Here is a 24,013-nt window from a genome sequence, read left to right as displayed (position 1 = left end):
ATACAGTAATTTTAATTCAGTGAAACTCAGAAAATGTTTTACATGTAGTTAAATTGAATAAAATAGCACTATCAAATAAAGGCCACTAGAGTCAATAAAACCTTAAAACAAACATAGAACCTTAGGGATGTAGACAATGTATATTCTAAAAGCACATCTAGCATGAGGTAGAGAATGTTACTGATGTGTTGATTCAAATTGTAAATTGTGGATACTTTCTGAAAATGCGAAGAAAAGACCTGCTGGATTTATCATAACCCTGTATTATTAGAGTAGAACACTTTCATTTAAAAAGAGTCACTGAATAAGAACAGTGAAATATCTACCATAGATTTCCCAAGAACACATTTAGACATTCATAGTTTTTGATATGGTATGGCTGTGGTATGGCTTCCCACACAGGGCGTCATACAGCCAAAGGGAGGTACAAGTTACCAGTTGTTTTCAAAAGTTCTCTAAACTGTGACTCGCTTCTAGAATACTTGTACACAAACTAGTTTTATAGTACTTCTCATGATTGGTCAAACCTATTCTAGATTATTCAACTGTGAAACAAACACACTTTGGAGATTTCATTTTGTTTGTGTCACTCATGTCCAACATAGATTGAAGGAAGTGTTAACAAAAACATTACACTTCAGAAAAACATCTGTATTTGTTTCTACACCAAAGACAGATTCTATAAAACACATTTTTCTTTGTGAAATTTTGACAAGCTGAAGTAGTGGCTCACCCAGGGTCACATTCATTAAAAAAACATTTTAAAAAAATGCCTGTGCATTTACAGGTCAACATAGGGTCTGTGAAAATACAGAACTGTTCAGAGTAAAAAGATAAAAAAACAATAATTAAAGAAAATAACTACGATGAAAACAAAGTTTTTTCTGTTGTGGTTAATTCAGAGAAAGTTGTAACGGTACATGTTGTGCTCTAATAAACCCAAAATCTGACTGAGTCATATTTGAGAAGTCACTCAGCTGCAATAAAAAAAATAAAAATGGGTCATAGAATTAAAACAGAGAGAATGTGCCAAATATATAAAGGAGATAGTGGAACAAGTACATTTTTATTGGATCTCAAGAAGTAAAAAAAATATTTTACAGTATAAGGTAGCTTGTACATCAGGACACTCCATTATGAATGGAAGTGGTTTGAATTACACAGAAATATATATTTATATTTACAAATTAATATATCCCCACAAAGATATTTGGCTTATTTTCTTACCTTTATTTAAAAAGGTCCCCTTTGTCAAATGGACAATCCATACAAGGTTTTCTATATTTTTACCACTAGGTGGCACTGTTCACCTTCTTCCATGGAATAAAAATTAGTGCCAGAAATGGCAGCTATTTCTTTAATGCACTGCCCCATGTGAGACATGTGAGGCAAATGGTGAACAGTTGTCAAATACAGCGTCTTTAAAATTAACTGCTGATGGTAAAACGTCCTGAGGAGATTGTATCGAAATGAGAGGCTTTCTTGCTGAAGAAGTAATCAGAAGCAGACAGAAAATGGACATTTTGTTTTATTTTTAATCTCCAACATTCTCCAATGCAGCATGACATTTTAGTATTCATTACCTAATACTGAACAAATGCCAAGTAGAGTATTGTGTAAAACTAAGAAAATCAGACTGTACAAAGTGCATTTCCTACTGCTTTTGTTCATTAGACCAAAAGTATTTTCAGTTCCATCTTTCTGCTATAGATATTATATTTAAAATAGGGCCATTGTCATTTTTATGTCCTCTTGTTTAATTGTTTGGTGATGTAACATTACCTGAAAGGATCTGAGGGATTGGATTGAGCAAAAATCCCAATGGAATTAAAGGGAGATGTGGAAAACCTACATTAAAATGATTTAACCTTTTTCTTTGTAAGTTTGCACACTCCACATGTCATGTAACCATGTAAGGTCTGCATTTTTCTGCCTTTCTGTTCACAGAGTTTAGTACAAAGGTGAGAGATATCAGGTCAACGTCCCGGGAGTAAAAACCTGTACCCTTTTTTAACAGGAAAGTCAAACAAACTTCACAAAAATTCAGTCCTATTTTTAGCTGCCTGGGCAGTGGGTTATCAGATGACCTGTGGTGATGTTAAATATGGGTACAAAGAGATAGAGCCAGGAAACTCAGCCGCCATCGGAGTGACCTGTGAGCCTGAGGAAATGTTCAAGTTCCTGGACGAGATTTCTAAGTTAACGATGGCAAAACTTCAAATACGATTATACAATCAAAACCCGATTGAATTCAAACAAAGAAGATTAGGTTAAAACATTACACCAGCTGCTGTCAGTCTGGGGACTACCAAGAAAAAGCTGCTTTTACCAACTGGAGTAACACGATAATTAGCCAGAGAAGAAGAGTTTAAAATAACTTCTCTCTGCCAGCAGAGAAATATAATGCAGGTCTTGAAAAGGGACAGCTAATAGAAAGTCTGCCAGTACAGCCAGGTCAACTTAACTTTCTGGACCACCTTCACAGAATCAGCCACAAGCAGTAAATAAGGCATGAAATGCGACGATGTTTTGCACATACGTGGGAATGTGAGACAAGTCAGCAGTTGCGTCCCCAGAGGATAAACAAGGGGCTCCCAGGCCTTTCCAGGAAAAATGCTAGCTCAATTGCTCTCCAAGGTGGGCACACTTCCCGCTAATTTGCTAATGCGCTAATAGCGGAGCTAATTTTTGGTTTAGCGCTATTGCTAACTTTGAAAACGCAGTTCCGTTGGCTCTCTTTTACCTGCAAATTACTTTATTTCAAACAAGATAAATAAAGGAACAAAATAGAACACTGACATAAGCGAACCAGATATAAACACATACAGTTATCTAAGGGCATTACGGAGCATGTAAATCATGTCAAAATTAAATTGGTGGTCTATGGGTGAAGTATCAAAGGAAGATATAATTTGAAATGAAGTTAGCACTTTAGCATTAGCTTTTGCTAAATACTGTGTTGGTGTAGTGCCTCAGCGTTAGCATAGCTGATGTTCATGATTAGTTTTTGGGATTAGTGTAACTAACATTTTAGTTAGCAGGTGCCCACTACTGACAATCATACAGTCATATTACTACTCTAAAAGTTTCTCTGGCCCATCTGGCCACCTCTGTGAACATTGTCTGGGGGCATAGGAAGGATGTCCGCTTTTGAAGGGCAAAGAAACGTGTTCATATTTTGTGCCAAGGCCACTCAGCTTTGGTGGTGATTCATTTTGGACTTCATTTTTGAAAACAGATGAGAATTTAGCAAAAATATGCAGCTTAAAAATGTTGAAAAGTATTTTGAGAGGCAATAGTGTGGAGAGAGAAGATAAAGACATGCAGTACATCCACTTTGAGGTCCATAGCCTCTACATTTGGCTCACCTCCTCTATACCAACTAGATTTTTTTCTGAATGTTTAAGCATTTTTAAAATTTGGTTAATGTGGAGGAACTCACCAGAATATTTCCCCCACTACTGTATGTCAGAAGATCTTGCGAACATACATTGCCTGGAGTTTTAAGAGTTTTATTTATTTATTTTTTGAAAACTGTTGAAAATGTTTGACTCTTGCAGGCAGAACAGAGCACACATGTTATTATAGGCACATTGAAACTGTTACCAATATGTTTAGAATTTATGCTGTAAAATAATAAATGCAGGATGAACTCTGTTCACCTCCAGACTTTCTTCTTTTCTAGCAAATATGCTTTTTAGGAACATCCCACCGTGCCAGAGACAGTCAATGGCACTCTCTGTCTGTGTGTGTATTTCTCCTTTGTGTGTCCACAGCCAGGCTTTTGTTCCAGCTCTGTGTGCTGTGCAGGAAGATCCAGACAGCTGAGACTTACCTAATCCACAGAGCTGCCTGACGCCATCTTCTGTTGGCTGACCGCTTTCACCCCCTAGGGACTAGGTTTCCATTAACTATTAAAAACCGGCAAATCACAGACTTTTATATCAATATATGAATTCAAACATCTTCATATTTATGTCCTGCATGAGGTTCATACTGTTTTTTTTTGGTTGCGAGCAGACAGATTCTTAGGGGAGTCATTGCAGCTTCCGTGTTTGGTGCAATAAACAAGCGAATAAAAGCTGTTCTGAGCTTTTGTTGCACCGAAGAGACCAGAAGTTGCATTGACTGCTATTCAAGCTGTCCCATCTTCTTTACCCCTTCTAAAGAGTTGTTGCTGTCTGTTTTAAAGAAAAGTAACATAAATATTGAAGGTACCGGCCTTGAATTAATCTACTGCATATTATTTAATGTGTTTATCCAGTCACCCATCTAAAAGGAGGCACCTTTTGAGGCTGCCTAATCAGATGCCTGAACCACTTTAACTGTTTTCTTTTGATGCACAAGTGTTTTTACAGGAAAAACTGATTTGGATCAAATTTAAAAAAAAAAAACAACTTTCCAGCATTAAGATTTTATCTTCTGATGGTTACTTCCAGCAGGACAATTCACCATGTCACAGACTTCGAATCGTCTTAATGTTGCTTTGTGAACACGACCTCCACTGTCACCAGATCTCAACTCAGTAGAGCAGGTGTGGAATGTGGATATTTACAGGAACAGGATATTTACATCCAGGATATCATCAGCAACTGCAATAAGTATGGAGTAAAATATCATATGTTTCCAGCACCTTTTTGAGTATATTATTGAATCTAGTACGAGTCCTGAATACAATGGAGAGGGTCCAACCCAGTAATGAGGAGAAGTGATATTCTGTCACAAAACAAGCCATAAAAACATTCAAACACATGAAAATGTCTAAGATTTGTATTTTAATGTTGTTTAAACTACTAAAAATCACTAATATTATTGATCTTCATATTTAGCTCTTGCATGAGGTTCTATTTTTTGTTTTTATATTTGGTTGAGAGTGTGTCCTACGATTCAAATGCGAGTCAGAGAAGGTGCCGTGTTTGGTGCAATAAACAAGCGAATATTTTTTGGGGGGCTAATATTTATTACCTTACAATATAAGATAAGATCTTCATTTCCTATGAGCGATGAAAAAATGTTTCTGCACCGACAGAGAATTGGGAGAGTAATTCAAGATAGACAGAGCGAGTGTGAGGGTGCGTGTGTGTGAGAGAGCGAGTTGTGTGTGTGTGTGTGTGTGTGTGTGTGTGTGTGTGTGTGAGAGAGAGAGTGTGTGTGTTACGTTGCCGTTCCCATATATCAAAGGTGTTGTGTACCATGCAGCCTCCACGTCCGCATCAGTCTTGGATCACGCACCGAGTTCTCCTCCTATTGGCCGGCACCTCAGCACACCTATTCGGTTTATTGGTCGCCGCAATAAACCCCGCCCCTTAGTCTCCCCCCCTTCGCATTTGAGACGATGAATGAGAAACAGGTCGAGAGGAGAAAAGTGGGAAACATCAAATTCTGCACTAAGATATTCACGCACAGACGACAGGACTGACCTGAAGGTGAAACCTATAGACTGATCCCCTGGAGGAAACAAAAATCACCCAATCCAACATAGATGTAAGTAAGATTTTTTAATTCCACTTAAAAAAAAGAAAGAAATATTGCATAAATTAGATAACATTTCTTTGAAAAGATTACTTTTGCACGGATAAGATTGCTTTATCTTTGCAACCTGCTATGCATTTTATCCTTGTGGCAGACAGGAGGGAGAAGGATGGCCGGCTCTGGTGGTCTGTGCCAGACCCCTGCCATAAAGGGGTTGTCTAGTTGTTTTGTAACCACTCTCTGCTTCCACTAGAAACTAGGTGAAAGGGGAGTGAGTGAAGAACACCAGCTGATCATGCCGGTTTCACGCGCTCCCTCCCCCATGTCCTGGAAATAGCTGAATCAATAAACGTGAAAACTAAATAACCTCCACAGGATGACTGTCAGCTAGGCATTAGACATTACTGTATGAAGCCTGGTGCAAATTCTCAACACTTCTCCCTTGTTTTTGTCTGTCAGATTTCTAGAATGAAAGTTGAAATAGACCAATGTGAGGTGTTAGACACCCGGCCTGATTTCCAGCCTTGTTCAATGGGTGCAGGTGACCTCTGGGCCGTGGAAGCTCTGATCTCCATGACCGAGCACTGGAAGACGAGGAACTTCAGGCCCAAACAGCCCAGACCCCTCACCCCCTCCTCAGAATGCTCAGAGGATGACTCTGTGCCCTCCGGTCTTTCTGCGATGCATGAGTCGTCTTTTGTAAGTGAATTATAGTTTCAGTGAATGTCATATTGTTTGCTTTCTTTTCTTCATTTTATTTTGGCTAGCTTTTATTTGACAGACCAGCACAAATTAGTGCATATCAAGTCACGGCACCAGAAGATGTTCATATGGGTGCTGAACATGACTCTCTGGGTGCTCCAGTGGAGTGGCTAGCATTTTTCCAAATTTGGCCACCCTTCCCCCCCACACCTCCCACATCTTTAGGGCTGCATTGTTCATATCTGTAAATTGAACATTTTCTCAAGCAAAATGTAAAAAAAAAAAAAAAAAAAATTCAACATGCATAACTGTACAGTTCTGTGAAGACATTTCTGGGGGTTTTGGAGACTTTAAATGAAGAGGATCATGAAGACCAAGGGACATAACAGACTGGCCGAGGATAAAGTTGTGTGAGAGATTTAAAGGAAGGTTAGGCTACAAAAGTTATCCAAGTTTTGGACATCTTATGGAGCGCTGTTCAATCTATCATCTGTAAGTCAAGTATTACTCAACTAAAAACCTACGCAGACCTGGTGATCTAACTCAACTCATGGGCGAATCAAGGAGAGGATTAGAGAAAGAAGCAGCCACGAAAGCCAAAGTATCTCTGTTAACACTATTAGTGGAGCACTCCAGGAATCTGGACCTTAATGGAAGATCCATTAAGGTCCAGGAATCTGGACCTTAAAGGAAGGGTGGTAAGAAGAAAGCCAGTGTTGAAAGAAACACATTAGAGGTCCCATTTCCAGCTTGCCACAATCCTATAGGTGACTCAGCGAAATGTTGTAAAGGTTGTCTGAACAGATAATAAAAAAGTTTGTTGGCCTCCAAATGTGGATAGCTGACACCCTGAACAAATGATCTCTAAAGTTAAACAGGCTGGCAGCAGCATCATACTGTTGGTGTTTTATAGGGAGGGACAGTGAAGATCGTCAAAGTTGACAGGCATTAGGATGAAACTATTCACAGGGCTATCCTGGAAGACGCTGTTAAGAGATGTTTTCTTTGTGTCCTGCAAATTAACACAATAAAAACCATGCATCCTCTTTCCCCATTTTTGGTAATCCACTACTTTATATTGGTATATCTCAGCAAAATACAACAAAATTTGTGTTCATAACCTGCAAAAATATTAAGTGGTGTGAGTGGATTGGCAGTAGAACAGAAAACTTAGTCCCACTCTTTGACTTTTCTTGCAGTGCATGACGCCACCCTACAGCCCACCCCACTGTGAGTCCACCCTTTCAGGGTCACTGCATAAACTGCATCACTCTCCAGAGGATGAAGCCATTTCCCAGAAGTACCAGTGCACTAGCGTGATCCGCCACACTGCGGATATCCAGCACTGCTCCTGCAGCACTCATCAACCCTTGCAAGAAGACACAGCCTCGGAGTCTCTTGCACAGGACTCTAAAATGAATGTGGACGCCTCTAACAGTTGGACTAACAGAGACTCTGATAAGACTGTTGCAAAACAGAAAACCTCCAAAGATGCATCAGCGCACTTTGAACCCAGCCAGATCCAGATGAGTCGGATAAAACCGGATGATAGATCAAACATGGCCTCTTCAGTTACGGCTGGAATCACGCTAGTTTCTCGTGTACCAGTCTTTAGCCAGATCGTTCCCGTGTCCTCCACATCCACCGCTAGACCGCAAAACAGTGTCATAACCTCTTCGTCTGTTCCATTAACAATCACACCCTCACACACTTCACAGCAGAAACTTGGATCGCCACTGATACCAACAGGTTCTCCTCCACGTATCCTGTTAGTAGAGGGTCAGGTGGTGAAAGGCCCCATAGTGTTTCTTGTCCCCCAACCATCAGTTCCTGCCATCTGGAACCTTCAGCAAGCGCAGATGACATCTGGTAGCACCAGGTTTGCACCCATTGCACCCGCTCCTGGGCGTGCCGCGTTGGAGCAAAGGAGCGCCGCTCTGCAAAGAGAGTCGTCACGTGTGCGCAGTCATGTTTGCCCTCATGAGGACTGTGGCAAGACCTACTTCAAGAGCTCCCATCTCAAGGCCCACATGAGGACACACACAGGTAAGAGATGAAGAATCTCAAGAAGTGTGATCTTGCTGATGATTCAAGCACAAAGTGAAAGTCAAATCCCCTCTGGCTTTGTCCCAACAGGTGAGAAACCCTTCAAATGCAAGTGGGAGGGCTGTGAGAGGCGATTCGCTCGTTCGGATGAGCTTTCCCGCCATCGTCGAACACACACCGGAGAGAAAAGGTTTACGTGCCCCATGTGCCTCAGTCGCTTCATGCGCAGCGACCACCTGTCTAAGCACGCCCGACGACACTTTGTGGCAAGGAAGAAACCCTTCTGGGCATTAGGGATAGGTCCTGCCACAGACCTCACTGTGTCCACTGCTATGAAAGTCTCCTCTACGAACGCTCTCGTGAGACACTCTAATTGCTGAAAGGCCAAAGACTGCGAAAGGAAACAAAAACTTTTTGAGGCTGAATTTGCACAGATATTTGTTTTTCCACTTAAAAAGTGCAACAGAGGTTAAACACTGCTGTGTGTATGGAGGAGAGGAATCAAACTCTTCCATGAGCTTTTTTCCTTCAACTTTTTTTCTGTCAACCTTTTTTTATTTGATCAAAGAGTCTGTTTGTGCCTTATGAAATATATTATTTTTAAACAATGCTTGTGCAATGTTTAGATTTTGTTCGGAACACAGTATTACAAAGCAAACTTTGTAGCTTGAGGTCAATATTGAGATCAGGGGTTTGCATGTTTCTGGGGTAATGATGGTAGGAGTTTATCCTGTAACCGGTAGGGTAGGTTGCTGGTTCAAACCCTGCTCCATTTGTCTCACTTGTGTATTTGGGCAAGATACTTCTCCCGTCTTGCCTGCTCGTGGTGGTCAGGGCCCAGTGACACAGATGCATGGCAGCCCCACTTTTGATGAGAGAAATTAAAAAACCCAGGAACACACAGTCACGTCATTCAGGTGTTTATTAATGTTCATTTTGACAAGCTACAGCAGCAACTTAACAGAAGGCAAGTGCCTTACCAGTTTTTTTTCTTAGAGGCAGATTTGGGAGACGACTTTACAGATGTGACACATGCAATGCAAGCAACCTTGCATTGTCAAAAACTCTGGCAATATTCTTACAACACATGTATCCAGTATAAATAAGACAATGTGAAGTTTATAGAATTACAAACGTACTGTTTTGTTACTGAAATGTCCCTTTCTGTTGCAGCTGATTCCTTATCCATCAACACTTACCCTGTTCCATCTGCAGCACATGCTGTCCAATGCTCTGGCGGCATAGTAGTTACCTGCTGGCTCTTTTCGGAAAGTCGCTCTGCACTTTGTCAAAACACAAACACACCAGCTAACTGGTGATCACTTAAACTTTTGCTTTCGAACCGCACTGGGCTGAAACAGTCTATGTTTTCTGCAAGGAGCAGATGCCACTGCGACACCAACGATAGCTGAAAATAGTAGATTTTTGAATGAACTGATGGGAGTTAGCTTGTCATATATAATAAATTATGCAAGACAATAAAAATTATAAATACAAGTGTAATAAAAAAAATTATTTCAGAGCAACGTTCAATCAATCAGATATGCAATTTACTGAGACTGGCAACACTAGTAGAAGTAGTAAATACATCAGTTAAATATATAATCACAACAGTTCTACATATACCTAATTCAGTAAACTGCAATTCAATGGGATGCTAACATCATGAAATATTTGAGTAATTCTGAAATAATTCTGTTGCGTACTATTTGACATGTACTGTTTGATTTTCAGGGTGTAATCTCATCAGAGTTGAGGATAAGGTTAGATCTACCTGGTCCCAGTGCTTTTACACATATCTGCGCAACTGGCTTAATGAGTTCATCAAGGTGAAGGACAATAGCAGCGTAAACCAGTAGGAGAAGCTGAAAGCCTTCCTGGTCGGCAGGTTGCTAAGCTGGAACAGACAGTGCCGCTTCTGTTTGGCAGGAGCAGAGGAAATACGGGATCCAGGAGAAGTTCTTCATCGTAGTCTCACTGGTTACACCAGCATCCTGCATTTCTACCCTAAAGAAGGAAACAGCAAACATGTAAAGAAAAAATAAAAATAACTGATTCCTTCTGAATGCAGAAGAAAACCTTCAGAGAGATCCTCACCAGTCTCTCGAGGATATCACATAGTGGACAGGGGGCGGTGTTGAGTCAGTGGGAGGGAACAGAGGCTGACCCAGAGTGTAGGCTCCGGCATGTGGAAACAGCAGCCAGTCCCCTGTGTCGAGCTCAGGTAGCAGGCAGTGGTCCACCACTTGGTCCAGGTCATCCCCAGAGGGGCCCCACAAGCTGCTGCTGAACACTGGGAGGTCCAGAGATGTATCCTGTCCACAAGGCATCAAATAGAATCATTAAACCACTGGACATTAAAGGGACAGATTAGATTTGTTGAAGTGATGTTCCCTTATCTGTGATAGCGATGTCATATTTGTAGAAAGGTTTATTAAAATAAATAAATAAATAAAAAGGTGAACAAATCCTCAAAGACATGCCATGCATACCGACTAGCTAGGGATGAACCGATTGCAGTTTTCTGCTTGATCACAGATTTCTAAAAAGGCCGACCTGCTGATTCTGGTCTTTGTCGGAAAAGTCCCTAAAAGTAGCACCAAAGCTGCCAAGTTGGCCACTGTGCAGATCAGTTTCACATCTAAGTATCAGTTGATCTCCAAAAACTAAGAAAATCAGGGCTGATTTAGCCCTACTATTGGCAATTTAAAGCACATTAGACATAACGCTATACTACACTATTGAATGAGGTTTTCACAGCTGAATGTAGTCTGTGTTAGATGTCAAGTTCCATTATCTGAGCCTGTACTAGTCTGCTTGATCAGCTGATTAGTGGGATCATTTCCAAACAACTAGGAAACCTGGAAAAGCACAGGAATCTGCACCATCTGCTGCACAAACGACAGCCTGTTGCTGAACCAAAAGCTTTCTCTAGTCTTGGCAGACTTTGATTTATGCTCACGAGGAAGACTGATACAGAAGGCAGTTAAAATAACAAACATCAGCCAAAACCGATGTTAATGTCGATATATGTGACGTCCCTCCACAGAACAACATACAACCTGAGCAATGGTCTTAAAGTGTAGATGTTTATTCTCCAAGATAAAGCGGCGTATCCCATGGATCTAAACAACTGCAGTTAAAATTGGATTAAACTGCTCAAATCAGACCACAAATATAAATGACAACTGTCTTTAATGTGCATGGTTAACAATAGTCACCCCACTGTTGCCAACTTATCAATTATGTTGATTAACTTACTGACTTTTCAGATAAAAAATTCAGTATTGGCCAAAATCGGAATCTGAACTGTAATGGGTGCACCCTTACTTTAAGGTGTGGAAAGAACAGTCTTGTTGGGTTTGCATGTTCGATGTCCGGAATGTTGTTGAGACTCACCTTGTGAACAGATGGTGCTGCAATCACTGTTTCTGAGAGCTTGCTTGAAAATGATCCGTACACCCCCTCGTTCATGTAATACTGGAACTCTGGCTCCTCATTGGCAGACAGCTCACCTGTTCAAGGATGTAGAGTTTACTTAGTACTTCAAAATACACAGTTTAAAGGTGACCGAAAGCTTTAACTAATCCCGTAAAAACATAAAATTAAATTATTCATCTTAACCACAAAGCGTTGTTCCACCTACTTTGTTTCTGGTCCTGGCAGTCACGAGCCATCACTGCTTTGGAAATGACGTTCACAGCAAGAGTGAATGCAGTGGACACAAAGAAGCTTCCGGGTTCTGCAATAATGGAGACTCCAGTGGAAGAAGGGAAGTAAAGGTCCACCATGGACATAACAGCACAGTTGATCTAAAAGAACAGAAACATGACAGAAAGTTAGGAAATGTAAGTCTAAGCTAAACCGAATACGACCTGAAAAATCATGAAAGTACAGCTGACCATTTCCAGCTGAGTCTCAGAGCCACTGAATCCGCCTCCAATATCCAAGATGTTCATGCTGAAACCGACCTCCTCCTGCAGGAGACGAAAGCAAAATATTACCTTTTCTACATGTCTCTGGAGCCGAAACTAAAACCAGTTCACTTTTAAATTTATAGTACTTACACCCATGTCAAAGATGCAACGGGCATCAGAGATTGCATGACTGTAAACCTGGTCATCGTCACATGTGCTGGAAATGTGAGACCTGAAAGGGAGAAGACGCTCGTCACAGTCGCACAAAGTCCGGTTTTATTCAGTTTACTGCAGAATATTATTTTCTCAGGAATGAGTTGCTGTTGTTGAATCACTTCAGTGTGTTTGTTTAGGATGATTTTCAGCGCGTCTCACCTGACTCCCACAACTTGCACACCGAGCTCCTTTGCGCTCTCCAGCAGACGCCTGCAGTCTTTGAGGGAGCAGCCGAACGTTATGCCCATCTCATCGTCTGGGTTACAGGCCTCGGTGGACACCTGCAGCAGCAGCCTGGATCGACGCATGGCAGAAAGAGCAGCGGCTACTGATGTGAAAGTTCACTCAACAATTTGATATTGGGTCAGAATGTCCAGCTTCTTTCACAGTAGATACAGAAATAAACCTGGTTATGTTCTTTGGATGTCCATGTTCAAGGTGGCACAATTACATTTTTAACTATTGTCAGGTGTTTTAACCAGAACCAAACTGGATTCTTGTACTTACCCTGGTTAGGGCTCTGCTAAAGAAATAATTAGCATGAGCTACAGGAAATCTATTGCTACACCAACTACACACGATACCCCAGTGGCCACAACTGGACAGTGTTCGGATGATAACCTGTCCCAATAGTTATTGCAATAAATTATAATAGTGTTGTTTTAAGACCTTTTCAAGTACTATATGATCACCTTCCTAAAATAATGGCCAATGTCTTTTTTTCCCTAAATCATCTTTTAGCAAGAACAAAAAAAATATTTATTTATTTTTTGGCCAAAAAAAAAAAAAAAAAAAAAAAAGACTTAGGCCATTGTCAATGTCCTAAAATAATGTCCTAATAATACAAATTCAGCCTTCCAAAGATTAATAAACTAATTTTGTAGACAACACTTAACATGGAAACTGGAAGAAATTTTAAATATCCAAAATAAAACAACAACCAAAAATAATAAAGAAAAAGAAAACATGACACACAACCAAAATAAAAAATAAAATGGATTATGAGGTCTCTGTAAATAAGATATCATTGTAACATAACGTGACGTAATACAGTGAAGTTTTACCTTTTTAGCTTGGAACCTCTTGGAGGCCATGGCAGGATTTTAGAAACTCATTTTAGTCTCAATGAGTAAAACTAAATGACGCTAAGAAGTTAGCTCAAAATGTCAATTCATTCATGATTTTATTATTGTCTAATCACATCAACTTCTAACATAAAAAAATAATGCTCATGGAAGGCTAGATAGAATGATAATCAATCTAATATAAAAATCTTATTTTAGAATCTCATAAAGCTAATTTCCTCATCAAAGTGCATCAGTCCACTGACTGAAAACACATACAGGTGCTGGTCATAAAATTAGAATATTGTGATAAAGTTCATTATTTTCCATAATGTCATGATAAAAATTAAATTGTCATATATTTTAGATTCATTGCACACCAACTGAAATATTTCAGGTCTTTTATTGTTTTAATTTTGATGATTTTGGCAAACAGCTCATGAAAACCCAAAATCCCTGTCTCAAAAAATTAGAATATTATGAAAAGGTTCTCTGAACGAGCAATAAAAATAATCATCTGAATCAACAAAGTAACTCTAAACACTTGAAAAAGATTCCTGAGGCCTTTAAAAACTCCCAGCCTGGTTCATTACTCAAAACTTCAATCATGGGTCAGATTGCTGACCTGACTGCTGTCCAGAAGGCCATCACTGACATCCTCAAGCAAGAGGGTGAGAAACAGAAAGAAATTTCTGAACGAATCGGCTGTTTGCAGAGTGTTATATCAAGGCACCTCAGTGGGAAGTCAGTAGGAAGGAAAAAGTGTGGCAGAAAACGCTGCACAACGAGAAGAGGTGACCGGACCCTGAGGAAGATTGTGGAGAAGGGCCAATTCCAGACCTTGGGGGAAGCAGTGGACTGAGTCTGGAGTAGAAACATCCAGAGCCACTGTGCACAGGCGTGTGCAGGAAATGGGCTACAGGTGCCGCATTCCCCAGGTCAAAGGTCAAGCCACTTTTGAACCAGAAACAGCGGCAGAAGCGCCTGACCTGGGCTACAGAGAAGCAGCACTTTGGACCACTGTTGTTCAGTGGTCCAAAGTACTTTTTTCGGATGAAAGCAAACTTTGCATGTCATTCGGAAATCAAAGTGCCAGACTCTGGAGGAAGACTGGGGAGAAGGAAATGCCAAAATGCCAGAAGTCCAGTGTCAAGTACCCACAGTCAGTGATGGTCTGGGCTGCCATGTCAGCTGCTGGTGTTGGTCCACTGTGTTTTATCAAGGGCAGGATCAATGCAGCAGCCATCAGAAGATTTTGGAGCACTTCATGCTTCCATCTGCTGAAAAGTTTTATGGAGATGAAAATTTAATTTGGTCTGGAATCGGCCCTTCTCCACAATCTTCCTCAGGGTCCGGTCACCTCTTCTCGTTGTGCAGCGTTTTCTGCCACACTTTTTCCTTCCTACTGACTTCCCACTGAGGTGCCTTGATATAACACTCTGCAAACAGCCGATTCGTTCAGAAATTTCTTTCTGTTTCTCACCCTCTTGCTTGAGGATGTCAGTGATGGCCTTCTGGACAGCAGTCAGGTCAGCAGTCTGACCCATGATTGCGGTTTTGAGTAATGAACCAGGCTGGGAGTTTTTAAAGGCCTCAGGAATCTTTTTCAAGTGTTTAGAGTTACTTTGTTGATTCAGATGATTATTTTTATTGCTCGTTCAGAGAACCTTTTCATAATATTCTAATTTTTTGAGACAGGGATTTTGGGTTTTCATGAGCTGTTTGCCAAAATCATCAAAATTAAAACAATAAAAGACCTGAAATATTTCAGTTGGTGTGCAATGAATCTAAAATATATGACAATTTAATTTTTATCATGACATTATGGAAAATAATGAACTTTATCACAATATTCTAATTTTATGACCAGCACCTGTACAGTACTGACTGACTTACTTGGCATTAGGGTGGCAGCGAGAAATCTTGCGCAGCTCTGCTTCGTTATCACACACAAGGAGGTCGATGCCGTTTTTAGCTGTGTATTTTATGTGGGAGACTTGTTTGCAAACGCCGCTGTAGATGATGTCTTCGGAGGGAATCCCATGGCTCTGCACGAGCTCAAGTTCAGACTGGAATTCAGAAACAGGCCTGTGTTACATTAGCAGAGAAAGAAGCAACGCAGGCATCTTGACGCTCTGCTAAAATGAAACGCTTCATGCCCATCGTACCAAACCGACAGACAGCAGAACCCCTGTAAGGTGTGAGCATTACCTTGTTGGAGCACGTGAACCCGGAGCCAAGGGCAGCAAGAACCTCAATCACTGCCGGGCTGCTGTTGCATCTAACAGCATAGTAAGGACGAATTTGGGGCATGTGAGTTCGCCAGCGAACGTGCTGCCGCATGATCACTCCCAGGTCAGCGACAAAGAAAGCACTCTTCTCAGACTGCAAAGAGCAAGAGCAGAAATATGAATGAGATTAAGATGTACCAACTAGCCCTGACGCAATAATGAATCAATTAATCGCATGATAACTTAACACAAACTCAATCATTTCCATTAGTCTGATTTATTGTTTTCTCTTTATACAAAAAATCTTCAGTCTGTTTGCTTTGCTCTCAAATAGCCATTTTTTGAAGGACAGTTTTGTTTACACAGACTTCATAAGTCATTTTATTTGTTCTTTTTGTTCATTTATTTTGGATTTTTAAAATATCTTACCATTCCAGTGTTAAACTTTCACCAGAATTTAAAGCTTATTGAACTTTAAGAAAATTTCCTTGCATTATTATGCCATTATCATTATAATACTTGAAAATGGTCTCAAAACAACAATATTATTGTTCATCGCAATAACGTCTGGGACAGTTTATTGTCCAGCAAAATTTGTTATGGTGGCAGGCCGAGCACCAGTCAGCTCACGTTCACTTTGGTAAGTTTGGAAAAGGTGTAAACCAACAGACTATAACACAGTAACAGCCCTGAATCTAACAAAAAACTTTCCAAAGTCACATTTAGTGAAGGTGGAGATCATTCACCAGTGTTTGTTCTTCAATGTGATGATTAATCACATCACTTAGGGCGGTGCCTCCGTCCAGTAAGCTGACAGAATACTGCGGTTCATCTGCGATGCCTTTCATCCTCTGGATCTTTGTCTTCTGATCCGACAGGCATAAAGAATGGAGCTGGTCAAGAGAGGTTTTCGTGGTTGCACGTCGAGCCCCCGGGGTCCTAGATTTACACAACAAACTGTGGAGGAAAAAAAAGTCAAAATCTGCTGGGAACTTTTCAAAACATTAATGTAACATAAATCTCTATTAGTAACTTCATTAAACATTCATTTTCCCCCTTTATTATTGGTATTTGTTTCCCTTTATTATCATTATTATTTTTCCTCTACAATATCAACAGAAAAAACACTCCGTATTACAAAAGACTGTACTGGACTTTTTCCCCCCCTTTCCTTTTTTCGGGCGCACATTTTGTTTTCTTTCTGTGTATGTTCACCTAATCTTAATTTGATTTGTTTATATCACATTAATAAAAAAAGTGTTACTTAGGCTAATAATATAAATTTCAATAACTATGAATCCACTGATCTTTCAAAAACCTGAAAGATTTTGGCCGATAATAATTGTTCTGCTGGAAAAGTTGCCAAATATTGCGATAAAGTAGCTATGTTGGTGAAGGTGAGGTAACTATTGTTAACTGTGACCTGTAATGTCTACTCTGTTGTCTGTTCAGTACATTTTTAAACAGCAAATATGACATTAAAGGTTTCTGCTGACACAAGTTAGCTTGCACTTCATTGTCTTTGTAGCAAAAATATTAAAGAAGGGAATATTTAAGTGTAATTAGAAAGTCTGTAGCTGGAAAACAAAATGTGCAATGTTTTTTTTTTTTTTCAGCAAAAAAACAAAAATACATCTAAGAGGTTTGAATCTAAATATAACCATTCTGCAATTTATGTGGGACAGCTTTTAGATACAGAGGCTGAACAGAAGTAGCCTTCCAACTGAGATACACTCCGTTAAAAAAAAAAAAAAAAAGGTAGGTGAAAATGCTCTTTGTGTGTCCTCTGATAAGAGGCATCAATGTACCTACATGGAGGAGTCCAGTGAGGAACTCGTCCACTATCAGCTAGGATCCCAAGGCGGCTCGGCGTTGAAGTCAAACGGCTCTCTGTAAAGAGCTGCCCCTAGATCCTCTGGGTAGTTGTTGTACACCTGCAGAGAACCAGACGAGGACAGAGAGGAAGACAAAACAATTACTGATCAGACCTCACTTCATCTAAGCCACCTGCCTCTGACCTCCCTGAGGATCCAGCACTCTGCGTTTCTGAGGTCTGAGACCGGGGTCCAGATATTATTTTTACAACAGTCTTCCACCAGAATGTGTCTGGCCCCCCGACATTTCATAGCAGGACATTACCTGTCCGGATCACTAGAAGAAAAGTTAGAAAAAACAGAAATACAAAAAGCAGCGGTCTTAATTCAAACCTCAAACTGATCCCCTGCATACAGGAACCTCAGACTGAAGAACTTTCAGCCTCCAAGTCACTTAAACTGGCTCTTTTAAACACCAGATCTCTTTGTGCTAAAGCTATATTAATTAATGATTTCATCACCGAGCATAATATTGATGTTTTATTTCTGACAGAAACATGGCTGAATGACAATAATGAAGCAATCATACTAATTGAATCAGTGCCTCCTACATACAATTTTTTAAGTGAGAATAGAAAACATAAAAAAGGAGGAGGCGTGGCTTCAATATTTACGAATACCATGAACTGTGGCAAAATCTCTCTGGGTCATTTTATGTCTTTTGAGTATCTTGGAATTGAGGTAAAAGGCCACAAAAGAACTTTGATACTAACCTTATACAAAACTCCAACATATGTGGAAAATTTCTTTATGGACTTCAATGAACTTCTATCTCTCATATGCATTGACTACGATTGTTTGATAATTGTCGGTGATTTCAACATTCATGTTGACAACCCCCAAGACCGAGGGGCAAAAAAGCTATTTGATATATTAGAGAGTTTTGGTTTAACACAACATGTCAAACAAGCAACACACACTCATGGACACACACTGGACCTGGTTATCAGTAAGGGTGTGAATATTTCCAATGTCTCTGTAACTGATGTCGCCTGTCGGACCACTTTGCTGTCATCTTTGAATGTTCTTTATCCATTAACCCACTTGGACAAACAGCTACTATCACAAAACGTACTTTCACAGAAAACACAGCAGAAACATTTAATCAAATCTACTCTGCTTCCTCGCCCTTAAACTATAATAACGTAGATAAGTTGATAGATGATTTTCAGTGCAAACTTTCAGATATCATTGATTGCATTGCACCCATTAAAGTGAAGGTTGTGTCTGGTAGGAAGAAATCTCCATGGAGAAATGCACAAACAGTTCTGTCTGCAAGACAACTCTGCCGTAGAGCCGAACGGAAATGGCGTAAAACTCAACTACACGTTTATTATGACATCTACAAGGAAAGACTACGTAACTATCACACAACACTAAAACTTGCAAGAGAGGCTTTCTTTGCAGATGTCATAAACAAAAACACTAACAACGCCCGAGCTTTATTTGCTACTGTTGACAGGCTCACAAATCCTCCTGTGATGCTGCCACCTGAACTTCAATCTAATGCCGCCTGCAACAAGTTTTCCAGTTTCTTTTCAGAGAAAATTCAAAAGATCAGAGGATTAATCTGCACATCCACTCCAAAGCCAGTACCAATGCTGTGCCCAAACAAAACAAAGGCAGTAAAAATGACCCAATTTCAACTACTTCATTATAAAACCCTAGAAGAAATTATAAGTCAATTAAGCTCCAGTTCCTGCTGTCTGGATGTCCTACCCACACATTTCTTTAAGAAAGTCCTGCCTGTCGTTGCTAATGATCTGCTCCATATAGTAAACACATCGTTGTCTTCAGGTGTTTTCCCCCAGACTTTGAAAACAGCAGTTATCAAACCACTGATAAAAAAGAACAATCTAGACAAATCACTACTGCAGAATTACAGGCCGATCTCCAACCTCCCATTCATCAGCAAAGTTATTGAAAAAGCAGTTTTTAAACAATTAAATAACTTCTTAACAATAATGAATCGCTTTGACTACTTCCAGTCTGGTTTTCGTGCTCACCACAGCACGGAGACGGCCCTTGTAAAAGTGTTCAATGACATCCATATAAACACAGACTGTGGGAGAACCACAGTGCTGGTTCTGTTGGACCTCAGTGCAGCTTTCGACACTGTTGACCATGACATTTTACTGAATCGACTGGAGAGTTGGGTCGGACTCTCTGGTCCAGTGCTCAACTGGTTTTAATCTTACATAAAGAACAGGAATTTCTTTGTTTCAATTGGAAACTTCTCATCAGAGAGGTCAAAGGTCACATGTGGGGTACCCCAAGGCTCAATCCTAGGACCCCTTCTTTTCAATATTTATATGCTCCCGCTGGCTCAGGTTATAGCAGGAAATAGGATTAGCTACCATAACTATGCGGATGATACACAGCTCTACATCACGATGTCACCAGGTGACTCTGAACCCATCCAATCACTGAACAGATGTTTAGATCAGATAAATGTGTGGATGGGCCAAAACTTTCTCCAGCTGAACAGAAACAAAACTGAAGTTATTATCTTTGGACCGAAAGAAGAGCGAACTAGAGTCAATGCTCAGCTTCAGTTATTACAACTGAAAACCAGTGATCAGGCCCGAAACCTGGGAGTAGTGATGGACTCTGACCTGAACCTTCAGAGCCACATAAAGACAGTCACAAAGTCGGCCTTCTATCACCTGAAGAACATCTCCAGGATTAGAGGACTAATGTCTCAGCAGGATCTAGAGAAACTCATCCATGCGTTTATCTTTAGCCGTATTGATTACTGCAACAGCATCTTCACAGGTCTGACTAATAAATCAATCAAACAGCTGCAGCTGATCCAGAACGCTGCTGCTCGCGTTCTCACTAGAACCAGGAAGATAGAGCACATAACACCAGTTCTAAAGTCCCTACACTGGCTCCCTGTAGCTCAAAGAATAGACTTTAAAATACTGTTGTTAGTTTATAAATCACTGAACGGTTTAGCACCACAATACATTAAAGATCTGTTATTTCTGTACCAACCATCTAGACCCCTCAGATCTTCTGGTTCTGGTCTGCTCTGCATCCCCAGAACCAGAACCAAACGAGGAGAAGCAGCATTCAGTTTCTATGCACCACGGATTTGGAACAAACTTCCAGAAAACTGTAAAACAGCTGAAACACTGGGTGCCTTTAAATCTCAACTTAAAACCCACCTGTTTACAGTTGCTTATGGCAATTGATGCCTTCTATGTATTTGCGAGTGACTGGGAGTCATTGCGCGTATATAAAACCCTGTAAATTCTAGACTAACAGGTAACCAATTAATGCACAAAATCCGCGTAGGACAGCGAAAGTCCTAGCGCAAAATTTTCGCGAAACAGGCGGACGGAGCCTGGTGCTGCAAGGCTGGAGGCCTTGTCCTGTTAGGCTGTGATTTTATCTTTTCTTTTTATCTTTTTATTACTTTCTTTTTCTTTCTCACTGTTTAAAATTATGTACAGCACTTTGAAATGCCTTGCTGCTGAAATGTGCTATACAAATAAAATTTGATTGATTGATTGATTGATTGATCAAGTTAACAGTAACTTGGTCAGTCTACACAGCAGGTAGTAGCCCAATAATGGTTTTCCTTTTAGATAAACTATTGTTTGTCAATAAGTATACAAAAAAACTAGTTTAGTGTACTTATTGACAAATCAACTATCGCTTTTTTTTTTTTAGTAAAAACAAAATAAAACAAAAAAAAATTGGAGGCTAAGGTCATGGTATATTCATGGGTATATTCCTACAATTACTTTTTTTAAAAATATGAAACCATAAACTCGCACATTAAAATATATACCTATAAACACACAGTTACAATCACAATATGACCTTAAAACTATGTAACTCTTCATCCACCAAAAACTATTAAGTCACCTAATATGACATTGATTTATTTGTAATTTCTCCCAGCTTATATTATTACTGTGTCATTTATCGGACATTAGCATGAAGTCACCTTCAAGGAAGGGACATATGCATCAACATGCATAGGTCTATTTGAACGTTTTCATAAAATTTGAGTAAAGTTACTACCATCACTCGATTTATACCCGCCACGTTAATAGCATGTTTAGGCATTCACACCAGGCAAACATGCCCGTCCCGCTTAATTTAGCAAACAGCAAGCGAAGGCTAACAAGGAGCTAACAGCGAAACTAGCTAACGCTACTTACGTTGGCTGAAGACCCAAAACTGGGACAAGAACGCTTTTTCCTTTTTGGCGGAATTTTTAAAGCGTGTTGGGTTTACTGACAGAGAAAGCTGCAGCTGCCATAGAAACAATGAGAGTTGCGTATTTTAGCTGCTGGCACCACTCATTTATTACAACTGATTGAACGAAGACGACGGAAGTGACCGACACTCGGGAACGTCAAGCAGGAAGTACAAAATTAATAAACATCCGGTAATCTAACGCAATAAAAGCAATATCGAAATAGTTTCGAGAAATTCCGACAGCCGATTTGGAGACAATGTTTAAGTTAGTAGTCGCATTCATTCCAATAACATTAATAACGAAAAAATAATAGTGAAAGTAAATCCACCTCATAGAGAGACGTACGTATACAGAACTTGATTAATATCAGGTTGACGTTGCTCTGTCAAATTTAAATTAATATGGGAAGTGGTAGAAAATCCACACCGAAATATTCTACAAATTAGAAAAAAGTAACTTTTTTTGGTGTAAATTCTTTTAGAACAAAAAATATTTTAAGTTCTCATTCATAGTTCTTTTTGTACACAATAAGCATGGCAAACTATGGAACCAAGCTACCCTGAGGCTCTAAAAAATAATAATTTGAAAACATTCAAAGAACTGGAATTTTCCATCTAATTCATTACAAATTGTTCTTAATGAGATGCCAGAAGGATGTTGGATTGACTAGACTTTCTGTTAACTAGTACCACTTACTGCTTCACACGGCTGGCTGAAAGAAGATGACTGCATTTTCAATAAACTTCAAATACAAATTTGGCTGTTTCGAAATATGTCCAGTAGCACAAAAAAAGAATGCAACATGAACATTTTAATAATTTCAACAATAAATAAGTATATTATTTTAGCATGGGTGGCAATAAATGTTGCCTTTTTGTATGTCATAAAAGGCAAAACTGTTATGCATTCTGGTATTAAATGTTTGGGCTGGTACTGCAACAAATGAAATAGTATTTTTTTACGTAAGTTGTCCTATTAACAAGTCTTTAGATTGTTCACTTTTTCTAAGTTGATATTTTTATGCATTATACAATACAATACAATAAACACATCAGGCTTTTTTCTTTGCTGCACTGCAGCATGACAAACAATCTCCAGGACGAAGCTAACGCTGTTAAAATTTAATTTAACTTTAATATCATCAATTGAAGTGAAATAAATATTTAAATTTCCTTTTTATAGTGTAATGCATCTGTTATGATCCGACCCATCCGGCAAACATTTGATAGTCAGTACTTTTTATAATTACCTGTGCTATGTCTTCTTCGCATTTTCCATGGCTGTTCAGTGAGGACCAAATGTTGTCCAGTAAAGTTGGCAAAATATTCTTGCCTATTATAAATCAGTCAAAATCTTCCTAATGTCACAATAAGACTTTACATTCATTTTTTTCTTAAAGCTCAAGCTAAGACAGGACTTTCTGGTCCCACAGCCTCAGTTGTTATGACTTTGAGTTTTGCCTGCCTCTCTCGTTTTCCTTTCTTTCTTCCTTTCTTTTTTTTTTGAGAAGATAAATTTGCATGTCTCCCTCCTCAACACTGGAGGAGGAGGGTGACAAGGAAAGCCCAACCACTGTTTGCCAAACACAGAAGTGAAGTGTTTTCTCACATCATCCTAGTATAAAGCAATAAAGTAATTTGCAGATAAACTTGTAGCCCCAAATAAAAAAATATAATAAAATATTTTATTTTATGTATATATATATATATATATATATATATATATATATATATATATATATATATATATATATATATATATATATATATATATATATATATATATAAACCTCCTGAAATCTGCCTTGTTATGGCTACTCCATGTTCTCTTAAGTCAGAGTTTTCTGTACAGTCAGAGAACTCTCAGTACTCAAAACCAAAAAACAAAAACAAAGCATGAATATTCCGAATACCCACATGCAAACAACAGCTTCTTATCACACTATAAAAGCTACAATCCAGCAAACTTTGCCCCAGTGAACCTAGCCTTAATCGCCTATGAAAATCCTTTGTTTTCTAAAAACAACAATATCCCCAAAGTATTTGGTATTTGCCACCTTGACTGACCCAAACATATTTCAGAACCTGCAGCAGTTTATGCATAGTGTTCCTTTAAAAAAAATCTTTAAATTGTTAGATGAGATCTGAATGTGCCTTGAGTCAAATAAACAATGGCCTTGTTTGTTTCACTAATAAAACTATTACTGAGAGTCCATTGTCAAGACCGGAGAGGCAGCGTCTTTTCCTCGGGCTGCAGCACAAAAGCTGTTCCGTGT

General features: G+C 39.4%; 2 protein-coding genes across 4 annotated transcripts; one reads left to right on the top strand and one right to left on the bottom strand.

Annotated features, from left to right (window-relative positions):
• The first annotated feature begins 4,321 nt into the window (after nucleotides 1-4,321).
• Nucleotides 4,322-8,828, top strand: LOC106929805 (Krueppel-like factor 10). Of its 2 annotated transcripts, XM_015006944.2 has the most exons (4): nucleotides 4,329-5,484; nucleotides 6,014-6,171; nucleotides 7,374-8,220; nucleotides 8,311-8,828. In XM_015006944.2, exons 2-4 carry the CDS (start codon nucleotides 6,046-6,048, stop codon nucleotides 8,598-8,600), a joined length of 1,263 nt encoding a protein of 420 aa, XP_014862430.2. In that variant the 5' UTR covers nucleotides 4,329-5,484; nucleotides 6,014-6,045; the 3' UTR covers nucleotides 8,601-8,828. The 2 variants fall into 2 exon arrangements, with proteins under 2 accessions (XP_087869814.1, XP_014862430.2); XM_088013688.1 differs by having other exon boundaries at nucleotides 4,322-6,171.
• A 296-nt stretch (nucleotides 8,829-9,124) lies between these two features.
• Nucleotides 9,125-21,906, bottom strand: azin1a (antizyme inhibitor 1a). 2 transcript variants are annotated; one of them, XM_015006946.2, is made up of 12 exons: nucleotides 21,698-21,906; nucleotides 17,457-17,582; nucleotides 16,395-16,605; nucleotides 15,629-15,802; nucleotides 15,314-15,486; nucleotides 12,513-12,647; nucleotides 12,288-12,369; nucleotides 12,123-12,197; nucleotides 11,867-12,032; nucleotides 11,620-11,735; nucleotides 10,318-10,535; nucleotides 9,125-10,227 (listed from the first exon to the last, which is right to left on the bottom strand). In XM_015006946.2, exons 3-12 carry the CDS (start codon nucleotides 16,494-16,496, stop codon nucleotides 10,113-10,115), a joined length of 1,356 nt encoding a protein of 451 aa, XP_014862432.2. In that variant the 5' UTR covers nucleotides 16,497-16,605; nucleotides 17,457-17,582; nucleotides 21,698-21,906; the 3' UTR covers nucleotides 9,125-10,112. The 2 variants fall into 2 exon arrangements, with proteins under 2 accessions (XP_014862432.2, XP_014862431.2); XM_015006945.2 differs by having other exon boundaries at nucleotides 17,461-17,582.
• Between the last annotated feature and the right edge of the window lie 2,107 nt (nucleotides 21,907-24,013).

The sequence above is a fragment of the Poecilia mexicana genome, unplaced genomic scaffold, assembly GCF_051168715.1.
Source record: "Poecilia mexicana isolate PSO_F unplaced genomic scaffold, ASM5116871v1 scaffold_16, whole genome shotgun sequence".
In the NCBI taxonomy this organism is placed as follows: Eukaryota; Metazoa; Chordata; class Actinopteri; order Cyprinodontiformes; family Poeciliidae; genus Poecilia; species Poecilia mexicana.
This window is presented reverse-complemented; position numbering and strand designations above follow the sequence as displayed.

Coding starts and splice junctions, on each gene's coding strand:
- LOC106929805 (XM_088013688.1), top strand. CDS start 5,881: ATGAAGCCTGGTGCAAATTCTCAACACTTCTCCCTTGTTTTTGTCTGT. Junction 6,172..7,373: donor CGATGCATGAGTCGTCTTTT/GTAAGTGAATTA, acceptor CTTTTCTTGCAG/TGCATGACGCCACCCTACAG. Junction 8,221..8,310: donor CCACATGAGGACACACACAG/GTAAGAGATGAA, acceptor TTGTCCCAACAG/GTGAGAAACCCTTCAAATGC.
- azin1a (XM_015006946.2), bottom strand. CDS start 16,496: ATGAAAGGCATCGCAGATGAACCGCAGTATTCTGTCAGCTTACTGGAC. Junction 10,536..11,619: donor CAGCACCATCTGTTCACAAG/GTGAGTCTCAAC, acceptor CCTTGTGGACAG/GATACATCTCTGGACCTCCC. Junction 10,228..10,317: donor GTGATATCCTCGAGAGACTG/GTGAGGATCTCT, acceptor TTCCTTCTTTAG/GGTAGAAATGCAGGATGCTG.